This window comes from Osmerus eperlanus, chromosome 3, assembly GCF_963692335.1.
Source record: "Osmerus eperlanus chromosome 3, fOsmEpe2.1, whole genome shotgun sequence".
In the NCBI taxonomy this organism is placed as follows: domain Eukaryota; kingdom Metazoa; phylum Chordata; class Actinopteri; order Osmeriformes; family Osmeridae; genus Osmerus; species Osmerus eperlanus.
The window spans coordinates 6,641,440-6,660,281 of record NC_085020.1 but is presented as its reverse complement, the minus strand read 5'-3'; the positions used below and the strand labels follow the sequence as shown (position 1 = coordinate 6,660,281).

The 18,842-nt window shown below is 47.6% G+C and overlaps 1 protein-coding gene across 1 annotated transcript; it reads right to left on the bottom strand.

Moving 5' to 3' along the window:
* Positions 1 to 13,993: 13,993 nt before the first annotated feature.
* On the bottom strand, positions 13,994 to 17,738 carry LOC134016452 (uncharacterized). Its single transcript, XM_062455816.1, has 10 exons — positions 17,586 to 17,738; positions 17,082 to 17,369; positions 16,649 to 16,909; positions 15,933 to 16,277; positions 15,443 to 15,754; positions 15,034 to 15,174; positions 14,855 to 14,929; positions 14,594 to 14,683; positions 14,467 to 14,495; positions 13,994 to 14,367 (listed from the first exon to the last, which is right to left on the bottom strand). The coding sequence occupies exons 1-10, from the start codon at positions 17,707 to 17,709 to the stop codon at positions 14,326 to 14,328; spliced, it is 1,707 nt and encodes a 568-aa protein (XP_062311800.1). The 5' UTR covers positions 17,710 to 17,738; the 3' UTR covers positions 13,994 to 14,325.
* Between the last annotated feature and the right edge of the window lie 1,104 nt (positions 17,739 to 18,842).

Below are 18,842 nucleotides of genomic sequence, written 5' to 3'. Positions count from 1 at the left end.
GAAGGGGCTTGAAGAATTGTCCAGGTCAGCAGATCCAGGCTGCCGGTGCTCCAGCCCCCCGCCGAGCAGGGCTACGAGCCCAGCAACAAGCCCCTGCTAAACCTGCTCCACCAACCACCACCTCGGCCCTCTCTCCAAGCCCCCACCTTGTTCGGCTCCCCGGTCGCAGAGCTCAGCCCCGCACGGTGGGTGCCTGCTTCCTTAGCCCACAACACCTCCTACCTCCTACCGGTCGTCCCACCGACACGATGCCCTCACTTCGGCCCAGCGGACTGGAGTGTTACGTGTGACCCAGGTTCAAACCCTCAGCATTCACCACACCACAACCCCCCAGTGCAAGATAACAGTCTGCTGGAGGCTGTGATCCACTGCTATCCTGATACACAGAGACTAGTCTTCCGTTCTTGTTTGGGTCTGGTTGCTTGCATGAACTCTCTGTGAGGACCCAGACACACCGCAGAGGCGTGTGTGTTGGCAGGCTGTGAGAAAGGAGCTGGCAGCGTTGCCTACAGGGTGTGTGTCTGAGGTCGGGAGTGGCACACAGGGGAGCTGACAGGAGGTTTCTATCTACCTGAGTCTGTACACTGGCTGGCTGGGCTCAGAGGACGTGATAATAGTTGGTAGATGTGTGGGAGGAGGTGAAATCGATTCCCTTCCTGTGAGAATCTTACAGACCTTGGTCCCAACATTTCTTCAGAGGCTTCACAAAAGCTCAGATGTGTATTTTAAATCGTCTCTAACATTCACTGAGAGCAGAGCTGACCGACTCCTCATGGACAATAAAGTTTCTAGCTACCTTGACATTTATTTTATTTTATATATACCATGCTATAGGGTCTGAGTCATGCTGAGTCATGCTGACCGGCTCTGGCGGCCATGATGGCTTGTATAGATTATCTGTTTCCAATGAAGCTGCTGTAACAAGGGGATGAGAGGGAGGTCTCTGAAAGGCCAGGCAGGAATGAAGAAGTCCAAACGACATGAAGAAGTTTCGAAGGAAGTATGGAAGGAAGTATGGAAGGAAGGAAATAGGAAGGAAGGGAGGAAGAAAGGAAAGAAGGAAGGAAGGAATTCTGATTGACAGTAAGAATAAATAACCTTGGTACAGGAGTGTAAGTAATCACCTGCTCCACTGTTCTGATGTGAGTCTGGAACAGAAACATACACAGCCAGGCCTCATCAAGATGCAAAATGCAAATGTGTTCCCCTCAAACATGGAGACTGAGTGCTCTTCAATCAGTAAACCAGCCAAAGTGCTTCTCTTCCTGTGGTAGAGGAGAAGAGTGTGTGAGTGTGTGTGTGTGTGTGTATGCGTTTGTGTGTGTGTGTGTGTGTGTTTGAGAGAGTGTGTGTGGTAGACGCAGGGCTCTGTGGCTGCAGCAGATAGCAGTGTCCGTGTGAAGCTGCAGCTGCAGGGCTTTTCTACCTCTCACATCTCCGTGTGGAATTGGCTTTTCTCTCCTCCTCCACGCCTCCCCAACCCCCCCCCCCCCCCACCCCCCACCCCCCCTCGCCGTCCCCAGGCTCACACGCTCCGCGTGATTGGATACCCTTAATCGTGCCGTCCCCTAAATAGCTTTCGGGAAGTTGCGAGCGCTCCTGAGTTCCCTCTCTGCCCCGGGGGTTGCCGAGATACGTACAGATCTTATTTTCTCCCCCAAAGTGCCTTTTTGGGAAAATGAGTACTCGAGAATAGTGGTGAAGAGCCTAGCCAGAGAAAGACACAACTTGCACATTCACACAAATGGCTCATATGCAGCGCCGTGGCATATAGTGTCCTGTGAGCTCCTGTAACAGCCTATGAAGTATAAAAAGATCATTAAGCTCAATGGCTGAACTGGATCTGCAGCTCCCGAGTGAAGATTCACCATTTGGGGGGGAGGAGGAGCAAGCGAAGGAGAAGACCAACGAGAGGAGCAGCGAACGCAATCAATCGCACAGCTCCGAGATCATGACAGCGAACTGTACAGTATGTGGAATTGTGTCAGGTTCCCTGTATGTGTATGTGTTGGTGTGTGAGTGTGTGTGTGTGTGTGTATGTGTGTGATATGGAGGGGTTGTACTGAGGGGAGTAAGTGGTGGTGTGTGTGTGTGTGTATGTGTGTGATATGGAGGGGTTGTACTGAGGGGAGTAAGTGGTGGAGGGTGAGGGACTTGATGGTGGTGAGCTGGGGGAGGGAGGGAGTGATATCTGGTTTGGTAACATGTGACCCCCGGGGGCAGAGCGGAAATGGTTTCTGTTACGGCGAGGACGTGCAGCAAACTGCTGTTGGATAGCCCTGGGCTCTCCCTCTCTCTCTTTCTCTCTCTCTCTCTCTCTCTCTCTCTCTCTCTCTCTCTCTCTCCTCTCTCTCTCATCTCTCTCTCTCTCTCTCTCTCTCTCTCTCTCCCGCTCACTCGCTCGGTTTTCAGTGTTCATTCATCATCTCCCTCCACCCCGTGACACTGTGCATCATAACAGATAATGGAGCAACAAAGAAAGAAAAGAAACTGGCAGAAAGGCTTTTAGCCTTTCTGCCAGTCTTTTGTTGAGGAAATGTTCAATTACAAAACAGTTTCCAATTGTAGTCAAAACATGTTTGCACTTGTAAATGGTACTACACGAGAGTAGACTCCATCTTTGCATGGAATTACATCCAACACACATACAAGTTGATGTTGTTTATTCATAATCAGGTTATCATACAAATTATCTATAAATAGATAAACTACATATTAGTGACTTCTATGTGTCAGTTTCCCCCAATAGTTATATTGAACGCTGTGACTATTCGGGCGTTATAGCTTTTGAGGAGCCTTTGACATCATCAGCAGGCAGCATCAGTCTACAAGCCCTAGAAAAGTCCCCTTCCCCCTTCCTTGTAACAGGCAACACCATTACAGCCCACATCACTACTGGCCAGCCCAGTTAGCAGCCAATCAGCGTAATGGCCTGGCCACGATAGCCGAGCGTCTAAATGAGGGATTGGACAGCCTGCCGCTCAGTGCCAGATGGATGGCCATTACCCAGCATGCTCAGGGACCTGGGGCCCCCAGTGGGCACATTAGCGGCCCTCCAGAGGTGTGACTGTACCAGGGAGATCAAGTTGAAGGGTCATGGAGCTTCACTTTCATTCTCCACCGCCCCTCAGTTCTGGGTCTTCTACACACACACACACACACACACACACGTCCTCCTCCAGAACATGGGTGTCCTCCACAATGCTGTCTTGTCAGCACAGGAAGAGCTATGATGAGAGCAACAACAGAGTTGCACAGCGAGGGAACCGTAACAAGGGCAGGGCTAGTGTGTGTATGCAGTTGTGTGTCCAACATACTTCCTTCCTCTTTGGTCTCTGGTTAATGCCACAGAAAAAGCACTGGAAAAAAAAAACTTCTCACCCACACGTCCGCACACACATTCACACACACATTCACACACACAGACAAGCACACACAGACACGCACATGCCCAACCATAGCCAGTTGCCCTATTCTGCCCTTGTATCCAGGTCAGGAGACATGGTACTGTCTGTTCTGTGGGCCCCTCTGGTTCTGGCCCACTTACTGTGACCAGAGCTTTCTCTTTAGCAGACTACCCAGGTATGTTTGTCTCTCCTCTGCCTCCCTCCCTCCATCTCTCCAGCAGACTACACAGGTCTCTCTCTCCTCTCCCTCCCTCCATCTCTCCAGCAGACTACACAGGTCTCTCTCTCCTCTCCCTCCCTCCATCTCTCCAGCAGACTACACAGGTCTCTCTCCTCTCCCTCCCTCCCTCTCTCCAGAAGACTACACAGGTCTCTCTCCCCTCTCTCAGTCTGTCTCGACTCTTATCTCTCCCTCAGCTCCCCCGCTCCATCCCTTTCATATCCTCTTCTTCTGTCTGCCTTTATCTCCTTCCTGTTCTCCACAGACATTTCTATTTCTCTCTCTCTCTCTCTCTCTCTCTCTCTCTCTCTCTCTCTCTCTCTCTCTCTCTCTCTCTCTCTCTCTCTCTCTCTCTCTCTCACACACACACACACACACTCTGTGTCGTCTGTCAGTCTGTCTGTCTCTCTCACTGTTTCACTCTATTTCTCTCTACCTGTACAGTCGGTGGAGCTCAGATAGCTCTATCTCTCCCGACTCCAACCTGTCAGCTCCCCCCGTTGCCGTGGCGACCAACCATTGTCATAGCAACCCCGGTGGGTTGGGAGGAGGGAGGAGGGAGGACGAGACTGAAGGGAAAGAAAAATGGGAGAGGGGGAGGGGAAGGGGGGGCGACAGAGAGGGAGAGAGAGTCGTTTTTTCTCATTAAACGATAAAGAACCAAATGTGCCTCTAATGTGTGTTTCACCACCACTTTATCAGCCAAAAATATCAGAGCATTTCCTTTGGAGTAAATAGCAATGGGCCAGCTATTCTGCTGGTCTAATGACAACCATTTATTAATAGTAAGGGCCAGATGAACTTCAGCTTCTCTTCAAACGAGCTCTTCACTGTTTCCTACTGACACGTAAAGTGAGAGTGAAAGCGAGAGAAGGGGGAAGAGGGGGGGTGCAGTCGTCAGATTGGGTTAGGCTCCCGTTCAGTTATTCCTCCGACCGGGGGGGGGAATGAGAAGACTGGAGCACTGAGGATTTCAATAGGTCCGTAACAAGAGAGCCAGGATGCAGGTCAGCAACTCTATATAAATATGTTTAACCCCATTACTGACTGTGTGAACGGGAATACAGACCTCCAAATTCTACAGCCACCCGCACTTTCCCTGGGGACAACCCCCCCACACACACTCACACACACACACCTAACAGACAGACAAACACACAAGCAGCCACACACACAGCCATGTAGCAAAGCACACACACACACACACACACTCATACACAAATGCACAGGCATGTCACCACAGACACACACACTTCAGAATCAGAATCAGAAAGGGGTTACGTAATCGCCATGAAAGTTTGCACAGACAAGGAATTTACTTTGGCAGGAAAGTGCATACATTCAACCTATAGGAATCATACATCTTGAATAGTGGTGAACAGTCTAACTATACTAATTGGGCAAGGTTTAACTAATACTAAGGGGCTGTAAGAATTTAGGATAGAATAAAAATGTACAATTAAGTAAGCTGCGATATACAATATAACAATATAAAAATACAAAAATACAAATAGGATAACTTAGTGCAAATATGACATGGCAAATTCACATTGCCATGTGCCACATTTACATTCACATTGGCATATTCACAAATACATGCATAGCACAGTACATAAAACACATCCAAGTATACAGGTGCACACATGCGCTCGCGCAGATATATAGGCATACACAAACACACACACACACACAGGTGCACTTACACTCATACATACATAAACATACATAAACACTCTGGCAATGTTCCACCAGGAGAATAAAGTGCGAGTCAAGCATGAAAAATCAATGTCAGATCAATTTTTCTTATTTCCAACAGCTGGGGCACCCACGGCCCACTGGTCCCCCCACCCTTCTCCTCTCTCTTTCTCTCTGTCTCTCTCTCTGTATTGCTGTCTCTCTCTCTCTCTTTCTGATGTAGGCACTGTATGTTGAAATAGCACCTAATAGAAATGCATTAAAAAGACTTCCGTACGGCGGCAAGCGTATAGGATAACCTATTACCCTGATTGATGGCTCTACTGGGCGGACAAGTCTATTCTCTGTCTGGCCCGCATCAAGCTACGCACTCTCTCCTTCTCTCCCTCCCTCTCTCCCTCTCTCTCTTCTCTCTTTTGCTCCATTTCTCTCTGTCTCGCCCTCTCTCTCTTTCTCTTTTTCATTCCCTCTCTCGCCCTCTCTCACTAAGTCTTGCGTTTCCCCTCTCTCATTTGCTCTGTCTTTCTCTCCACCTCCCTCCCTCTCTCTCTCTTGCTCTCTCCCTCTCTCTTGCTCTCTCGCTCTCTCCCTCTTTCACTCCCTCTCTCTCTTCTGCACTCTTGCTCTCTTTTTTCAAACATTTCACCAATGTATTGTTTTTTTGGACCATCTCATTACATGGACCTAATAGTGACCCCAACACACACACACAAACAAAACAATGCACACCCCAATAAAACATTGATGACCTGGTGAGTGTCATTCTTCTGAGATCTTCATACCACTGGCCTGACATTTACACTGTTGCTCCCCATCACTGATGAGGTCCCAGTCCATCACCCCCCCCCCCCCCCCCAGACAACAGAAATACTTTAGAGCAACAACAGCACAGTACCTCCTACAGAGACTACAGTATTATATGCCTTAGGATGACAAGCCATCAACAGTGACTACCCATTACAACCACAACACACTCACATGCTGTTCTGAAGGTCACCCAAGCACTAGTGAGGCCCTGTTCTATCAGCCATGATCAGTCGTTCAGACGAGGGACTCCATCTTGTTTCTCCAGAGTGCCACTGGCCAGTGATGGCCAGATCAGAGTGATGGCCTGGTCAGAATTCAGAGAGATTAGCATGGTAGCAGATAGCATTCATCATAGACTATCCCAGCAGGCCACCCAGATCCCACTGTAGGTTTGTGAGCGTATTTACGTGTGTGTGTGTGTGTGTGTGATGTGCATCTTTGAGCACGGGATTTTGGTGGTCCTGGTGTGTTTGCGATGCAGGGATGAAAGACTTAGGGGAGCGGGGGGGGGCAATCAGAGTGGTAGCAGCACCCATACTACATCGTCTGTACAATCGGTACACCACAGAGAGGGCGTCGGTGGAGGGGAGGTGGGGGGAGGGGGAGGGGGTGGAAACAGGGAATGATATTCATGCAAGGGTTGATATTGTTGCCTTGGCGCAGCCTGTTACTTTTCTTCCTTTTGATGTGTCCGTTATGAATGGAAATTCCCCATTCGCCCGCTGTCTTTGGAAGGAAAGTAATTACATTTGGGGCGTACAAAGGCCTTTCTATAATACCCCAAATGCACCCCCCCCACCCCCCCCCCCCAACGTCCCTCATCTCCTCCAAGCCATCCCTCCTTTCTCCGTATTCCTCCTTGCTGCCAAGTAAGTCCGTATCGGCACCTTCCTGATGCACGGCCCCTCTCTTCCTGATGCACGGCACCCTCTCTTCCTGATGCACGGCCCCTCTCTTCCTGATGCACGGCCCCTCTCTTCCTGATGCACGGCACCCTCTCTTCCTGATGCACGGCCCCTCTCTTCCTGATGCACGGCACCCTCTCTTCCTGATGCACGGCCCCTCTCTTCCTGATGCACGGCACCCTCTCTTCCTGATGCACGGCCCCTCTCTTCCTGATGCACGGCACCCTCTCTTCCTGATGCACGGCACCCTCTCTTCCTGATGCACGGCCCCTCTCTTCCTGATGCACGGCACCCTCTCTTCCTGATGCACGGCCCCTCTCTTCCTGATGCACGGCCCCTCTCTTCCTGATGCACGGCCCCTCTCTTCCTGATGCACGGCACCCTCTCTTCCTGATGCACGTCCCCTCTCTTCCTGATGCACGGCACCCTCTCTTCCTGATGCACGGCCCCTCTCTTCCTGATGCACGGCCCCTCTCTTCCTGATGCACGGCACCCTCTCTTCCTGATGCACGGCCCCTCTCTTCCTGATGCACGGCACCCTCTCTTCCTGATGCACGGCCCCTCTCTTCCTGATGCACGGCACCCTCTCTTCCTGATGCACGGCACCCTCTCTTCCTGATGCACGGCACCCTCTCTTCCTGATGCACGGCCCCTCTCTTCCTGATGCACGGCACCCTCTCTTCCTGATGCACGGCCCCTCTCTTCCTGATGCACGGCCCCTCTCTTCCTGATGCACGGCCCCTCTCTTCCTGATGCACGGCACCCTCTCTTCCTGATGCACGGCCCCTCTCTTCCTGATGCACGGCACCCTCTCTTCCTGATGCACGGCCCCTCTCTTCCTGATGCACGGCCCCTCTCTTCCTGATGCACGGCACCCTCTCTTCCTGATGCACGGCCCCTCTCTTCCTGATGCACGGCACCCTCTCTTCCTGATGCACGGCCCCTCTCTTCCTTATGCACGGCACCCTCTCTTCCTGATGCACGGCCCCTCTCTTCCTGATGCACGGCCCCTCTCTTCCTGATGCACGGCCCCTCTCTTCCTGATGCACGGCACCCTCTCTTCCTGATGCACGGCCCCTCTCTTCCTGATGCACGGCACCCTCTCTTCCTGATGCACGGCCCCTCTCTTCCTGATGCACGGCACCCTCTCTTCCTGATGCACGGCCCCTCTCTTCCTGATGCACGGCCCCTCTCTTCCTGATGCACGGCCCCTCTCTCACAGCCCTGCCTGCGAGCTGCCAGTCCTCTCACTTCCTGCTCTTCCTCTACCTCAGTTATACCCGTCATTTCATCCCCCTTCTCTCTCTCTCTCTCTCTCTCTCTCTCTCTCTCTCTCTCTCTCTCTCTCTCTCTCTCTCTCTCTCTCTCTCTCTCTCTCTCTCTCTCTCTCTCTCTCTCTCTCTCTCTCACACACTCTCTCTCTTTCGCTCTTTAAAATAAGGCTACAGCTATAATCAGTGGGCTAATTAGAATAAATTAGGCACACTGATTCAATTAACCTTTCTCGAATTTGCCTGGCTGTCGTGTAGTCGGTGGTTTCTACATCCTGTCGACATGGCTGAGGACATCCATCAAGTGTGGGGGTGGGGCCTGATAGAACTGAATATGAAAGACTCCGGGCGCACATACCGACATACACACAAACATATGCACACGCACACACACAAACACCTGGCTGGAATGTGGCCTGAGATCAGCAACAGTAGGGAGACTTACTCAAAACGGCAGTGATGTGTGATGTTACACGTGATTCTGAGCTATAATGATGTCATGAGAACCTTCACAAAGCCTGAGGCCTGTCATTTGAAAGCTACCCATCACTTCACTATCCCTTCGTGATCAAGTCCAGCTCATGCTTTCCGATGCCCACGTTGCACATACTGTGTACCCACTTCAAGTTACCACACATGATGGCCTCACAACTTGGGGTTCCTATCCGAATCTTTCAGTGACATGTGAAGTTAGTCAGTAGGTCTACCAGAATTCATTTGCATTGAGCCCAGAGTGTTGCAGCCTGTATGTGGATAACCAAATTCAGACCCCCCCCCCCCCCCCTGCCCTGTTGCTCGGTGTTCCCAATCACTGTCCGACCACAGCCAATCATCCTCCTAGTTCATCATGTCCACCGAATGAATGAGCTTGTCTGGCCCCAACTTCTTGTTCAGACCAATAATATTTACTCATCTCCAGGGATGAGGGATGGAGAGGAGGGCTCATCCATTAGGGCAAGACAGCCATGAGTCTCACCCGCTCTAGCGTACAGATGATCCATTCTAATCACATCAATTGCACATTACTTTAGGCTCTGTGATGCATGAGTCCTCTTTAGCCAATCCATTACATATTTATCACACACACACACGCACCCCAACCCCTCGTGCCAAACCTACAGTCCCAACCCCTGCCTGGGACTGACAGGGAGCTGATCAGCATGATTGATTTGGTGGGGGGCAAAGAGGTTTGATGAGGGGGGGTGGGGAGGTGCGTGGGGTTTGGAGAGGGGGGAGTCTGTGGACAGGAGGGTGAGTGGGGTTGGGACCTGATTTGGGGTTTGTGTGTGTGTGTGTGTGTGTGTGTGCGTGCATCAGTGTGATCAAGGCCTAAACACAGGACCATTGCAATAGAGTCTTTCCTGTGGGACTGAACTGAGAACAGAGGCATCTAATGGGTCTTATTGATCTGCAGACACGGGCCAGTGACTGATGGTAAAGTAAAAGCCCCTCCCAATCAACCCCGCCCCCGCTCATCTTCCCCTCCCTCCCTCCCTCCCTCCCTCCCTCCCTCCCTCCCCTCCCTCCCTCCCTCCCTCCCTCCCTCCCTCCCCTCCCTCCCTCCCTCCCTCCCTCCCTCCCTGCTCCCCAACCACCTCCTCTCTCACTGTCTAGGAGAGAGAATGTGAATGTGTCCTTCTACTGTTTATGTGTGTGTGTGTGTTTGAGCAAATGTGCATGCGTGCATTCGTGGGTGTGTGGCGGGGGCTTGTGTCTGATGTTCCATCATCACATAAATACTGACAGCTATTTATGTTAGTCTCAGTGTTGTCATTACATTGGTTGACGTGGCAACAGCAGGGTGCATTCTCATTCTGCACACGCTCACATGCACCCTGCCTGGACTGGTGACAGTGGACTCATGGACCAATCATCAACTCCGACATACGCCTGTTACGATGACTCAGCAAGGCCTGTGCAATTCAGCCATAATTGAACGCAGAGAGAGAGAGGGTACTTTGAGAAGCTGTAGAGAGTGGATGGAAAGATTGGTTTGTTAAAAAACGCTCACAGAAATCCATTATGTTTGTTGTTGTTGTATCAGGCTTAATGTTATCAGATTAGGGAACAGTGCCAATTATGAGAGCTCGCTCTCCCTCTCTTCCTTTCTCCCTCTTTCCCTCTCTCTCTCTATCACCGGGCCTATTCCTCTCTCTCTCTTTCACACTCTCTCTCTTTCTGTCTCTCAGTTTCTGTCTCCCTCTCTCTCTTCTCTCTTTTCTCTCACTGTCTCCTTGGGCTGCCGATGCTTTTCATTCTCAAATCAAATTAGTGGGGGTCAGCTACAGGGTCAGAACACTCTCCCCCGCAGTGGCAAACACACACTCATAGAATAACACACACTCATAGACTAACACGCATGTAATATCTTCTACTTTACACTTACACACTTGTTCCACCATAAAGAAAACGGATCACATTCTCCTCAGCCGTGGCACACAACTTCCTTGGGTTGAATGTTGCCTGTGCAAAAATACAATGTTCCTGTATACGTAATTGCTTGATGAGCCTCAGAGGAGTTGGAGACACGGAGTTTGAGAGAGAGAGACAGAAAGAGCGAGAGAAAGAGAGATGTAGAGAAAGTGAGTAAAAGAGAACGGCGGAGAGATGGAGAAAAGGAGAGAAAGAGATAGAGAGAAAGAGACAAAAGAACAAAAGAGAGAGAAAAGGCAAAAGCAGGATATTTGGCTCGATGAGTGAGAGGCCACACAGAGAAAGAAAGAAAGAAAGAAAGAAAGAAAGGAGGAGAACGCAGACGAAAGAGATAATCAATCGGTGGCCTTCCACTGTCAGGCTGTTGGGGTATTTGGAGGAGAGGATGAGGAGAGGGGGAAGGGAGGGAGGAGGAGGAGGCTGATGGATGGAGGGCGGGCCGTAGTGTCTCCCCAGGGACTGGCTGGGTGGATGGCCCAGCACGGACACACGTGCTGCATGATGACACATAATAGGCCACTGACACCAAGCAACACACTGTCCTGTAGCGTCGGCCACAACACAGCACCGTCACCCAGACACATTCCAAATCCGTCTTCTCAAGATTGCCAGGAACTGCATGGCGGGCTGCCTCACACCCGAGCTGGGAGGAGAGTGTACCGGTGTCAGCTCCGAGCTTGACCAGAAACAGAGGCACGCAGGACGTAGAGGTTGAGGGAGGATGGTAGACTGACCCCTGGTAGCAGCAGAGACCGCTGGACTCCTGAGATCTTTAGGACCCAGTCATGACCAAGCCCCTCCATGTTATAAACACTGAATGAATTTGAACCTCAGACCCAAAATCCCATGGAGAGAACTAGAAGTTCCAGTTCTGTCTTTGAGGAGTGCAGGAGAGAGAATGAGGGAGGCCCGGAAGTCTTCATGAGCTGGATGAAAAAACGTGGCCCTGGTAACACAAGATTACCAGTCAAACCACGGTAATCCGCTCTGTGAGGAGAGCTGAGACTTTGAGGAGGAAAAATGTCAAGTGGGTCTCATCAGTGTTGCGTTTGCTCTGTTTACTGGAATGAACTAAGAGTGCTGACTGAATTTGTGATTCTGACAATAATGGACTAAAGAGAGAGAATTAAAAAAATAATTCAGGCAGGTTTTGCTGAAAGACAGGCACAGAGACAATAAGACAAATATTAAGATAAAAAGGAGAAAGAGAGAACTCTGACTAAAGTGTCAGCCAACAGCAGGTCACTGTGGTGTGAAGTCCGTGGGGCACTCGAGCACCCAACACCATCGACCCACACACTTCCTGGTTCACCCTCTAATGGAGAAGTAATGGGCCTGACTCCATTAGGACCACAGCCTGAACAGGCCTGTTCCTACTGGAGCATACCACTACCTGGAGGGAGTAGGGGGGAGAGCTCATTATCACCAGAGCTCAACTCATACATCTAACCACATGTCTATGAAATAATGAATTGTTAGAACTATTTTGAATGTCGTAAACTAACCATGTCTATGTTGTACAGGATATTGTGTGCCTACGGATGAACATAAAGTGTACCTTCTGTGAAGTTAACGTTGACTCAATGACTGGGAAACCAGTGACTCAACAGTATTGTTTCCAAAGTATTTCCCCCACGGCACAAATGAACACAGCTCCAACAGAAGATTTTTCCACTGTCTACTGATGTCTAAATGACTTGGCAGTCAGTAGGATGTCCCCTTTTCTGTTCTTTCAGACACACACACAAAACACAAACACACACACACACACACTCTGACGCATGAGCATTCCTCAGCAGAGTTACTGGCAGTGCTCTTCTTTAGAAAGGCTGACGGGCTCTGCCGTGTGGTTCCTGTACCCCTCACAGTCACAGAGGACACGGGATGGGCAAGGTGAACTCTGGGGCGAGCCTCCGTCCCACTGTGAATCTACTCATCTCTACGTGAGTGAACGTCTCCACCGAGTGTCTCCACCGCATGACCCTCCTGGAAGGAGGTCTTGAACACCCTCTAGAGTGTGTGACAGATCAGCCAGTGGACAGGGTGGATGTGAGTCTGGCCGTTCCATCTGCAAGGTAGCTGAACTGGGCAAGAGCTGGATAAACATTACCTTAAATAGCCAACACGCTGGTGACAGTTTCACAGTTTTTCCTGCACATTTTGCATGTACGTGTGTATATGTGTGTGTGATAGTAAGTGTGTGGGTGAACATGGGTTATCTAGGTTTTCTTTCATATTTTGTTGCTTGGCAGTATTTATTTTGTGTAGATTTATGTTATTTGATGAGGGCTGTGATCAAAGAGCCCCTGACATAACAGTTGTACTAGCTTGCCCCCTATTGGTGATATTCCACCACAAATGGAATAAAATGTACACATAAAGAACAAATTCTGAGCTGTTAAAAAGAAACCTGTGTAACGAAAATTAAATCTTCAAAATCTGCTTGTGTTGACAACAGTGTTAGAGGCGGCCCCCAGAGTAGCAGTGACTTTTTCAGAGTGCTTACCCTTGAGGAATCAGGTGACAATCTTTCTGTTTATTATCGTGCTATAACAAAGGTCATTCTGTCTAAAACCAAAAGCTTAGCACATGTCCTGATTTCCCCTCTCAGTATCCCCTCCCTCTTCCGCCCACAAACCTTCATGGTGATGGGTATCCATAGTGAGAAACAAAGCATGTGTCATCCTTGGCCCATTCTACTGTCACTTTCTTTTCACACCTGTGGTCCTTGTTATTGTCTGTCTGTCTGTCTGTGTGTGTGTGTGTGTGTGTGTGTTTTTGAATGGAATTCAGGCTATGTCTCCCCTTTCTTATTTTTGTCAGTTATGAAAGCCTTCATTTAACAAGACCTTGAATCCTTTCAATAGCTTTCACTTACAATATCGTTCTCTTTTTCTGTCTCGCTTACTCGCATGCACACACACCACACAAGCACCGCAGAGTACGAGAAAGAATCTTGGTTCTCGTCTGCACCTGTCTGTTGGTGAAAGCCTTCATTATTGATGTGCTTCCCATTCATCCTGTGTGGGTTACATACCTTTGTGAGTAAGAGAAAAATGTATTCAAGCAATTCTTTTATTATCAGCAATTGCAGAAATAAGCAGAGATAGTATTTAGCGAGTTGAAAGAAAGAAATGTACCCCTTTCTCAATTCCCTGTCCCTGGTACTTTGTGTTGACCAACAGCCCCCTCTCCTGCCTTCTTTGTGAAATGAAAATTAACACATTGATTTATTTTCAAGACGACGTCAACGCAATTGCAAAATTACATTTAATTAAAAAGAGCACAGAGAAGACAGATTAATTAACACCCTCTCAGTACCCAAAAATTAATTTATATTTCTCTGCACATTTTCTCATCCAGACAGGGTAAAAGGCATTATGAAAATTATCAACTGAACTCAAGATGAAAAGGAAACGTAAGCTTGCAATGTACATGGTGGTACTATGAAATTTTGTAGCATAGGTAACGGTTCATTTTAGATAATCAATTTCTTAAGAAATACATGTTTGACATATGTTGAATCCAGTACTGAAAGAGAAGCAAGCTTGTCCAGTAGCATTTCTTTCCAGATCACAATGGATTCTTCAATTTATGCTGACAGCTGAGTAGATTACACCATCCCCATCCTGTTCAATAAGAAAAGAACGATATAACAATGTAACAAAATAAATATTTTTTTCTGCACATGAATCTCACATCAAGTTCTAAGATCATTTTTACTTTACCCCACTTTTTTCAGAATTCCCATTTTGCTCTGTATAAAGGAAAAAGGTGCACATTTTGATCATTTAAAAAAAACAAATGTTTGAGAGTTTACCCTGACCCATTAGATTTTTTTAATTATCAACTCACCTCTAGGCTTTAGTCCACTTAAAGAGATGCAAGAGTAATGGATGTCCATGTTGTTCTTTCCCTCTGTTGGACTCCTATGACTGTCTGGAACTACATTCACACACAAGACCTGGTTATTCTCACTAGATCTCTACCTGACCCTGTCCTCATCTCGTCCCCCACACACTGCAGGTGCTACCAAAGCAGAGCTACATCCAGAATGTTCCAGCGGTGGATCACCATGGATACGTCTGTACTGTACTCAGTGTCTGTATAGATCACCTTGGTCTGGGGGGTTGTTTGTGACGTTGCCGTAGACTGGGTCATCCTGATCAGTCAGAGAGGGCGACGCTACAACTTTCAAACAAGAGGAAAAGCACAAGGAGATTGAATCCCAATACATTACAGTGATATTGCTAAGTGCATTATGTACCAGCTGAGAATAAAACCGTACTACACACTGTTCAGCACAGGCCTTGAAGCTGTCTCTCTGTTTCTGGCTCCCCTGTAGTAGAACAGCAGAGCCACAGTCAGGATCCCAGTGAAGAGCAGCACAGAGCAGGCCACAATCATCCCAAGGTGAAAGGGGTTTACTTCGCCACCTAACAGACAGACAGACAGACATGGAGGATTTCAGTCGAATGGTGTCACAGATTGAAAGTTTGATCTGTTTTAAGGGCTGAAGCCTAATTTTTTAGATGGCGTCTAGATAGACGAAGACTATTTCCAAGAGATGGAGGAGAGCTTCGATATCTAGTCATTTTTTGTTTTGCAGAAGTTCTATGTTGAGTGAACTGTGTAATGATTATTCGGATTACTTCAATAGAAAGAAAATATCTTCATGATTTCACCCAGATCTTCAGGTCCTACCTGCATTTGGGCTGGGTGTAACAGGAGTAGGGATCTTCTCGAAGCTGTCTGTGAGGTTCAGGGTTACTCTGGCTCTGAGCAGGCCCTGAGAGAAGACCACACACTCCCAGAACAGCTGGTCTCTATGGAGGCTGGGCAGGGTCACACTGAGCAGCCTGCTGTCTGTCAGGACTTCCTGTCGGACCATCAGCACCCCGCTGCCCTCCCTCCTCAGCCAGGCCAGGGTCACTGGGACATCGCTCAACTCTGACAGCTCACAGGTGAGGACCACTGTCTGGTCCCCACCCTCATCACCAGAGGGCGCAACAGAAACTGGTGGAGAAAAGATCATGACTCAATCTCATTCTTACAAATGAACAATAAAATAAATATGTATGCACAATGACATGAATATACACTACAACAAATATATATATATAGATAACATCAGTGGATTTAATATAATTGGTAATCATGTGTAGTGATAGTACTGTAGTGTACATGGACTTACCTTGAATAGTAATGAGTTTCACGAAGACACGCTCAGAACTGAAGACATGCCCAGAATTTAAGACATGCTCAAATCTGCATCTGTATTCTCCACCATCTTCAAATATCAGTGATGAGATATGCATGGGGTAGTCAACACCACTGAAGGCAGGTGATGAGAACCGGTCTCGCTGAACAACATTCAATGAGATGCGACTGTATGAGCTCAGAACAACTGGTGTTTGTTGAGAAGATGAGGTCCTGGTCCATTTGGCTGTAAGGTATTCACTTATGCTCCTGCAACTCAGATCCACCTCACTACTGTTGCTGCTCTCTCGGAATAAAGTCACCTGAGTCTCTAATATGACTGAGAACAAAAAGAAACATGAACGAAAATGTAAATGGGAGTTAAGCAAGTATTGAGTATTAATACTAAACAGATAAGTCATTATTCCATCAGTTTGTTTTAAGTTCGAGGTTAACATTAGACACTAAATTCTAAGTACATTAAATCAATGCCAAAGCCGACAGTGCTTGATCATTTGATCATCAAATAATTTACTTTGTGAAGTCACTAATCAAGGCACCTTTTTCAAAAAGGATATTTATAGTTAAAATGCAACAGCACATGTAGGCACACATCCGTTACAATGTTCTTTAAACATTCGCCTCATTTAGAAATATTTACTTTGCATGTGATTGTATCACTAGTAATAAATCATACAATACTGTACACACATGCTTTTATGTTCAGCAAAAATCCTGCTCCAAATACCCATGTTCCATTTAGTCGGACTACACAGTTGTATCGCTTTTTGCTCTGCTGGTCAACACTGTGGATGATGACGTAGGCTGTGTGGTTGTAGAACAATGTGGTGTGAGAAGAGAAGCTGTCCTCAGCCTCCCACTGCAGTGTGGCTGCCTCGGGCATGTGAGGCAACTTACAGCTCAAACTGACATCAGAACCCAGATCCACCTCTGCTAAACGTGGCGGTGTAACTTGAAATGGAAACAAATGGAAATACTCAGTGATTTCGTAAACCTAATTCTAAACGTAAACAATCCCAATGACAATACAAATTTGAAACATGTGAAATTGTACACATTGGTGAAGTTTTAAGCACAAAAAAGGACATCTGAAGCTATAACAGAGAGAAACTGGTCAACTTACATTCAACAGCAAACACTTCAAATCTTGCCAATGGGAGTAAATTTGGTTCAGTTTGGGTGAACAAAAATACTCCTGCAAAAGAAGACTGGGGCTCCATGGATATATTATGCTCGCCTCCTTGTGAAAACAGATTCTGACTATTCCTACTGATTGTGACAATTAACTCCGATTGGTTTCCATCATGTGGGGTCCTCAACCACTGGTACTTTGTCCCACGGCTCAGTGGGGGAGATGGGAGAAATAGTTTTTCATCGCCACCAGCTACGAAGAAGACCTGCTTTGTTGACACTGTGAGGAGACAACATGTATATTATAAATGACTATGAGTAGACAAAGACTCTGTACTATATTCTCCCTGTATATTCTTTGGTGAGCACGCCAAACACAACAGTTAAGTCACACTCTTTTGGTGCATGACTTACCAGAGATTAGTACCATACTTCTTCTAAATGAAGGGTGTTCCAAAGATGTGTAATAATGTCTCTGGTAAAACAAACAACTCACCTTCTGAAGACACACTGTGTATGTATCTGGATAGCCACATCAGGATCCACAACACCAGCATACTCAGGAAATGTACATCTTTCACCATATTAACAAACAGACTCTGTCCATGTCCAGTTACCATGTCTTTACTCTGTTTTTTGTCTGATATTCATAAAGTACATACCGGAAAAATACTTGGTAAAAGAGGAAGGTAAGAATTGTCGGTATGATGCAAGTGAAAAAAAGAGAGGAAGAAAAACAGCAATAATGTCTGCTTCTCTGCTACATTTGTACATTAATCGTTATCATATTGTAGGCCTACAAGGAATGTCACTTCACACTAGAGTCTAGTATGAAGTGAAATTGTCACTAGACAGTGGTGGCCACAGGCCTGGGAAGTGTAGGATCAGCACAGCATCACAGGACAGCCAGGTAGATGGACAGGAAGGGACTACAAACTCTGTGTGCCCTATCTTAGGAGACCAATGTCCACTTGGCAACTAGGTCCAAGTAGGATAGAAAATGTGAAGGGACAAATAACAGTTACAGTAACAGTGAGGGTAAAGTCCCCACCAGTTCGGTTAAGCCCCGAATAACGTATAACGTCTGGCTCCGCGCCTGATTAACACTCGGATCGTTAAGCAGACTCAAAAATGATAACATAATGGTTATATAAATTATACGACCCCCTTCCGTAATCATGATGCCCCCCCATAAATGTTCACTGCTCCCCCAGTCAAAGCAGGCTGCATCGGCCCTGGCTCCAAACAAGGAACAAGTCTGTTCCAGAGGAGGAAAGCTCTATATAAGAATGCCCTGCCCCTCGTTGTTTTCAGCTTTCAACACACAGTAACTCACCACAACACTCATGCAACACTTACAATTAAACATCTCGACAACTGCTACCCACAGTAACACACACTGCATTTAGGCTCCTTGGCCACCAGAGGGTGATGGAGAAACTGGTGGAGAAAGAATCTCTTAAAAATAACAATGAAAGAAAAATATATGCACTTCATTATGAAAAAATATGCAGGTATGAGCGCATGTACATATATATGGGCATGTTTGAGTTTTCCCTAGGGGGTTCACAGATGTGGAGTGTCTCGAATAAGTCTTGATATGAAGAGCCACACTATTGCCTTCACAAAAACAAGTATTTAAGCAAATATGCTTTCTTGAATAGAATTATATGTCTGGGGGAATAATGATTATTTTGCCCCCCCCCCCCCCCCCTTGTATACCTTCAGCGACTTACTAATCGTATCTTTTCGA

Excerpts from the sequence above, each read along its gene's own strand:
- LOC134016452 (XM_062455816.1), bottom strand. The coding sequence starts at position 17,709 with ATGGTAACTGGACATGGACAGAGTCTGTTTGTTAATATGGTGAAAGAT. Across the intron at positions 15,175-15,442 it reads TACACCCAGCCCAAATGCAG|GTGGCGAAGTAAACCCCTTT; the intron begins GTAGGACCTGAA and ends TCTGTCTGTTAG. Across the intron at positions 14,368-14,466 it reads GGAATTCTGAAAAAAGTGGG|GATGGGGATGGTGTAATCTA; the intron begins GTAAAGTAAAAA and ends CTTATTGAACAG.